Raw genomic sequence first — 6,000 nt, forward strand, 5'->3', positions numbered from 1 at the left:
CCACACTTTTAGTCTCGAGATCTTGACCCACTCTCAATCTGTGTCTCCTTTCAATCAGGTCGATGGCATCTTAAAAGCAGTTCTTCGGGACGAAATCATCGCTTGGCATAAGAAAACACAGGAGGACACATCCATGCCTCTGTCCCCAGCTGGACAACCTGAGAACATGGACAGTCAGCAGCTGGTGTCTCTGGTCCAGAAAGCTGTGACTGCTATCATGACCCGCCTTCACAACTTGGCCCAGTTTGAGGGTGGTGAGAGTAAAGTAAACACTCTAGTGGCGGCTGCTAACAGCCTGGACAACCTGTGCCGCATGGACCCTGCCTGGCACCCCTGGTTGTAGGCTGTGTAAAGAAAGAAATTCTGGCAGATCTCAGAGAAATGCAATACTGTGAAAGAGAATGTCAGAGTTGATGAATTTGTCCTGCACAGGTTTAAAAAAATGTCTCGGTTTGAGTTAATGTATTTGGAAGGGGTTATAAAATGCGCAAACTGTAATTTAAAAAAAGAATATGATATTACCTAAGATCTTTAGTATTCACTGTTATATTCACAGGTATGAGATACATGCAGCAATTAAAAACAGCTTTGTTTGGTTGGACAGAGATTATAGTGAAACTGATAAACTTAGTAAAGTGCTTTTTTTTGAGACTGTCATGATTGTCAGCGAAGAGGTGTGACGGTACAAGACAGCCTTTAAGAAAATACTGTTTCCACAGCCTTTTCTCGGCTCCACACTGGAAGAGGGTGCAGCAGCCATCCCAGCAGATTTTATGCAACTCCCATCAAGCTCTCCTTTTACGCCTCTGCCATTTCTCTCTGACGGCAGCCTTTTAAATTTAGTTATCTAATTTACATGAACCAACACTCAGAAATGTTCAGCATGTTGTTATGTGTATGTCATAATTTAAAATTGTATGTGGACATTTTTTTTTTTTTTTTTTTTTTTTTTTTTTTTACCTTTGTACATGTAAAAATGACATTGCATCCCTTAATTGCTGTGTACTTTTCTACAGGTTTGTGTAATTTAAAAAGCCGTCATGTGTTACTGTCAAACATTCAACCATAGATTATTTTCCCCACAAAATACTCTGGAAAGGCAAAGACTTATGAGCCTTAAGACAGGGATAGCTCTATATTTAGCTCATTTTTAGTTAATCATAGCACATACGATTAATTTATACATTATTACAGCTCAAAGTTTTTGAACTTTGCCTTTTTAGGAGTGTCCCAAAGCATTTGTATCTCACTGATACACCTAAAAGCATTTTTGTATACATTCCCCTCTTTTGTAAAGGTACAGAATATTGTGCCAACATATGGATAGTTACCTCTGCAATGTAAATATGCATTTTGTTTTAATAAAATGCTCTTTTTCAAGAAAAAAAAAGGCATTGGTGTTTTCATAAGAACGGCGGCCCAAACTGTGCTGTCTGTGGATGTGTAGCCTGACTTCAATGTGATGTGTATCTCTGGGTGGTTGATTGAAGGACACTTTCAAAAAAAAAATAACCTTGTCTCTCGCTGATTGTCTGAAGTACAGGAGAGGACCTGAGTGAGAGCACGCCATGGAGTCGTTTGGGTCAGGTCAGATCTCAGCCTGCTTTTCCTTCTTTATTACACCCCGTCAGTATATCTCACCGAGCGCCGTCTTCTCAGAGTTACACATGCTGTCAGCGCTGGCTTCAATCCCATAAACCATTGCTTCACCCTGTATGCTTGCACAGCACAGGTGCTTATCCTTCTTCCTCTGATCTCTCTCCAACCCCTTTCTAACATCAGTCAGGGACCGTGCACTCCCATCTTTGTCCTCCTTTTGAGGTCCTTTGCCACCAAACAGTCCTGGGGGCTGATGTACAACTCCACTGTCTGAACTTGAAAGAACTGCAATATTTAACTCTGAATGTGAGAGATGTGTCAGGTCCTCACTGTGGTTTGGATGCCCCCCACCCCCTGCTGCATTGCCCATGATGTCTAGACTGATAGAAGGAGGTTGTGGTTGACTGATTGATGGAGCCCCCTTGGGGGGAGCTGTGATTGGCAGACACATGGAAGACAAACAAACCACCATTTCTTGTGGCAGCACAATGAGAGAGAAGAAAATCTTACTTGATGACCTCATATACCTGCTAAAATTCAGAGTGACATTCATGAGTGAAAGTTGAATGAGTATTATTCCTTCACTGTTATTAACCTTAAAGGTGAGGCATGTCATTTTTGATGTTTAGATATCTTTTATTATCACAGTTGAATTTGCAGACTACAAGTGACCCCTTAGGAGGATGATTTTAATGTTAACACTGGCGCTCTCAAAACGTTGCAGTTTGTTTGTATTTCATACAATTATCAAATAATATGGCTTGCTGTGCGGTTAATGGTCGAGACAGATGTACGTCTGTGTACATGTGCACGCATGCGGAAGATAAACAACACGTTGTTGGATTGTCTTGCCAATGGCTAAAAGTTTTGTCCGCCAGATTTACTACAATGACAATGGCTGGAGAATATGCCTCTCAAGGCACCACAAAATACGACCCACTGCTTGGATATTATGAATAAAACTGCTGCACTATTTTGAAAAATTATACTTTGGATGCGGGCTCATTTTTTTTTTTGTTAGAGTCCAATGTAGGCTATATGATCGTATACAGTTTTACAACATTAACGCTGCTCAGATTGCATAATTTTTTGAAGAACGATGATGAAGAGCAGATCGTTCAGAAGAAAAGCGATGCAAACAATGGACAATATATCAATATTTCATGGATATAAAGCTTTTGTGGACAAAAGGTGTTGTTGGATGTTTTTCAATGGACGCTCATGGACATTTTACTCAAGTGCGATGGGTTGGATTCATCTCGCGATTGCTATTTCATTACTAAGGTATGAAGTCCCGTTTTGATTTCGCGTGTTGTCATTTGCACACTCGACACAAATTACAATATTACTGTTGCTGGAGCATCTATATCGTAAAACAAACACCGTAGATTGACAGTAAACTTTTAGAACTTTCAAATGATATAACTATTAATATTTTAGATAGAATCTAAGATAGATAGCTCCTTAGCCTGAGCTAGCATAGTCACGTCAAGCTAGGCGGGCGTGGTTTTTTCAGCAACCAGGCGCCTCAGTTCCAACCACGTCCTGCCTCTTTGCCCATTTTCAGTTATCCGGGATTGACGCGCTTGCCAAGATGGCGACGGCCCACTTTAGGCTTCAAAAATGCTCTTCAGAACCTACGGGTGAAGTCACGGACACTACATCCATATTTTTTTTTTTACAGTCTATGGTTTATGCTCACTTTAAAAGTTTTTATAAATATTTAAAGCAACGATAGAGCTGAAGTAGTGACAAATCTTTTCTTCTGTATTGTGACATCTGAGTGAAACAGGTTATCGAAAAAGAAAAATGTAGGGCAGGGACTTAGTTCTGTCCATCAGTTGTTTATTAGATGGAGGCAAATCTGAATGAGAGCGTGCAGTCAATTGTAAGAAAGGTACATGGCTTAAGCAGACTAAATAATTGGAGAAGTTCAGCATACCTCACCAAAGGGAAGAAAAAGTTATGACTAATTAAATTATGAGGTCAAAAAAATGATGGACTAACAGACTTGTTTCTGCATTTTTGACATTAGTACTGAAATTATGTAATAAATTCCATTCTCAGTGATGTTTGAGAATAATTTAGGACTAAACTGGGACTAAAAATTTGAACAAAAAATGGAAGCAGTATGTCTGTGATGAAACTATTTAATCATTCATATCTTCATAGGGTGTCTGGTATAATTCCAGCAAAAGCTCTTTTGAGTTGGTTTTACCCAAGGTTATTTGGCAAGTCCAGTTGTTTTTGAATTAACCAGACTGTTACAGATCCCTTTCAATCATTAGTGTGAAATCAAAATATCCAAATAAATGGATGTTGAAGTGTCTTACCGATTGTGACCTTGCTTCCCATTATGAGCCGACAGCTGCAGGCTTACGATAAAATGTGTGGGTACTAAACGCTAAGCTGACATGAGCAAATGTGTCCGGAGGATGTGTCACCTATAAACCACAAACATACCTCTTTTTTCAGACCCTAGACAAATTACAGCGTCCTGTGTGAGTCTTATCTGCGATCTTACCGAGCGTGCCTTGAACCGAAGAAAATGTCATTTAACGCCTCTACACAGGATTTGAATTGGGATTGTTTTTGCTGAATAGCAGATTTCTCATACAGTTGAGCAACCATTATATTCTGCTGTTACAAATTAATGGCAAAAGTTTTCAAGGTGATGCTCTGCGGTGCATTACCAAGTAAAAGTCATTTGAAGGAGCGCCACATGCTAGTACTGGGAACAGTTGAGCTGATCAAGGATAGGTTTTGTGCCTGCCTCTTTGGAGGACCCCTCTTGAAAGATGTCCAAAAAACAAGATATAAAGTTGTAAATACAAGGGGACCTCTGGTGAACTTTGGTCTATCTAAATCATGGGTGTCCAATCCTGTTACTGGAGGGACACCTTCCTGCAGAGTTCAGCTCCAACCTGCTCCAAAACATCTGCCTATGAGTTTCCAGTAACCCTGAAGACCTTGACTAGCTGGTTCAGATGTGTTTAATTAGGGTTCAGACTAAACTCTTTAGGAAGGTGGCCTTCCAGGAGCAGGATTGGACACCCTTGAAATAGATAGACCAGAGTTTATCAGGATTCTCCTTGAATTTGCAACTTTATATCTTATTTGGACATCTTTCAAGATGGGTCCTCCAAAAAGGCATCGCAAGACCATAATCTGTCCTTGATTAGCTCAGCTGTTTCCGGTACTAGCACATGGCACTCCTTCAAATTACTTTTTCTTGGTAATGCGCCAACAGTGCATCACCTTGAAATTATACATCTCCATTGGCTTGTTTCTGGGTTTCAGGCCCTTCAGCTTAAGGCCCCTGGCAATCAGAGGCCCTGAGCATTTTGCCCCATTACTCTTATCCATAATCTGCCTTTAGCTTATTTAGTCAAGGTATCAGCATTTGAGTGCCTTGCAGTAACATTCATTATGAACCAATTCATATCCTGAACCAATAATCACTGATTTCATTGACCAGCAGGTTGGAGAGGTACATAGTGTCATTTTGTTTGTTGAGGATAAAAGACACATTCTCTGAAATGAACCTCTGCTGAAGTATTAGCTTCATTACCTGAACTTTCCCAGTGCTCTTCCCGGGATCATTCTCTGCAGTTCCTCTGTCTTCGGATGCTTGTCAGAAACACTTCACGTCCTAAACCAATTAACCAAGCTCTTCTCGGAGTGCCCTGATCTCCTGACAGGATGGGAGGAGAGGCTGTTGTGCGTCTGACAGGATCTCTCCCCGCTTCTCCTCCCAGTTCGCTGATTTAATTTGTTTGGTAATATGAGGATTGGCGTGTTCAGCCCAGATTCACTGCAAAGTGAAATTGGACAAGGGCATTGGAGCTTTAACATGTAAAACTGTCTCACCTTGACAGCTGGCTGAGTGGACTGGGGATTGCCTGCGGAGATACCTGAAAGGACCACACACAATTCATTCTCCATTGTAGGGGTTTAGGGGACATCATGATGAAGGAGAAAACCTATGTAGTGTTTGTTAAAGGGAGGAATAGAGACACTGTAAATCTCTTGATCATTTCGGTGGCTTAGCAGTGAACTTCTCCCGAATTGTCCAAGACACGGTTATAGGGTTACTTCCTCTTGTCCATCAGCCCATATACAAACAAAATGAAAACTTATTTACTGTATTTTACTTATTTATCTCCCTTTCTACTCCATAAATGTGTTTAGATGGAGAAACGCTGACACTGCAGCTACAGAAGATAATCAACTTACTCTGTCCAAATGTCAGTGAACATTACTTGGGTTGAATCCAGCCCGTCAGGTCCTCTGCTCTTCATCATAGATCATACAACTTTGACTGACATTAATGGATTCCTGTGGGAATTTGCAGAATGCTGAGTATTTAAAGTTAATGTGTGGACATTTTTGTGTTTAAAT

At 40.6% G+C, this 6,000-nt stretch overlaps 1 protein-coding gene across 3 annotated transcripts in view; it reads left to right on the forward strand.

Annotated features, from left to right (window-relative positions):
• Positions 1 to 1,390, forward strand: part of trrap (transformation/transcription domain-associated protein) — an 89,476-nt gene extending 88,086 nt beyond the window's left edge. For all 3 annotated transcript variants that reach the window (XM_051914374.1, XM_051914375.1, XM_051914376.1), the window contains one exon: positions 59 to 1,390. In XM_051914374.1, the coding sequence (XP_051770334.1) occupies positions 59 to 343 (285 nt within the window). In that variant the 3' untranslated portion in view covers positions 344 to 1,390. The remainder of the gene's footprint in view (positions 1 to 58) is intronic.
• The last annotated feature ends 4,610 nt before the right edge of the window (positions 1,391 to 6,000 follow it).

The sequence above is a fragment of the Ctenopharyngodon idella genome, chromosome 12 (assembly GCF_019924925.1).
Source record: "Ctenopharyngodon idella isolate HZGC_01 chromosome 12, HZGC01, whole genome shotgun sequence".
NCBI lineage: Eukaryota > Metazoa > Chordata > Actinopteri > Cypriniformes > Xenocyprididae > Ctenopharyngodon > Ctenopharyngodon idella.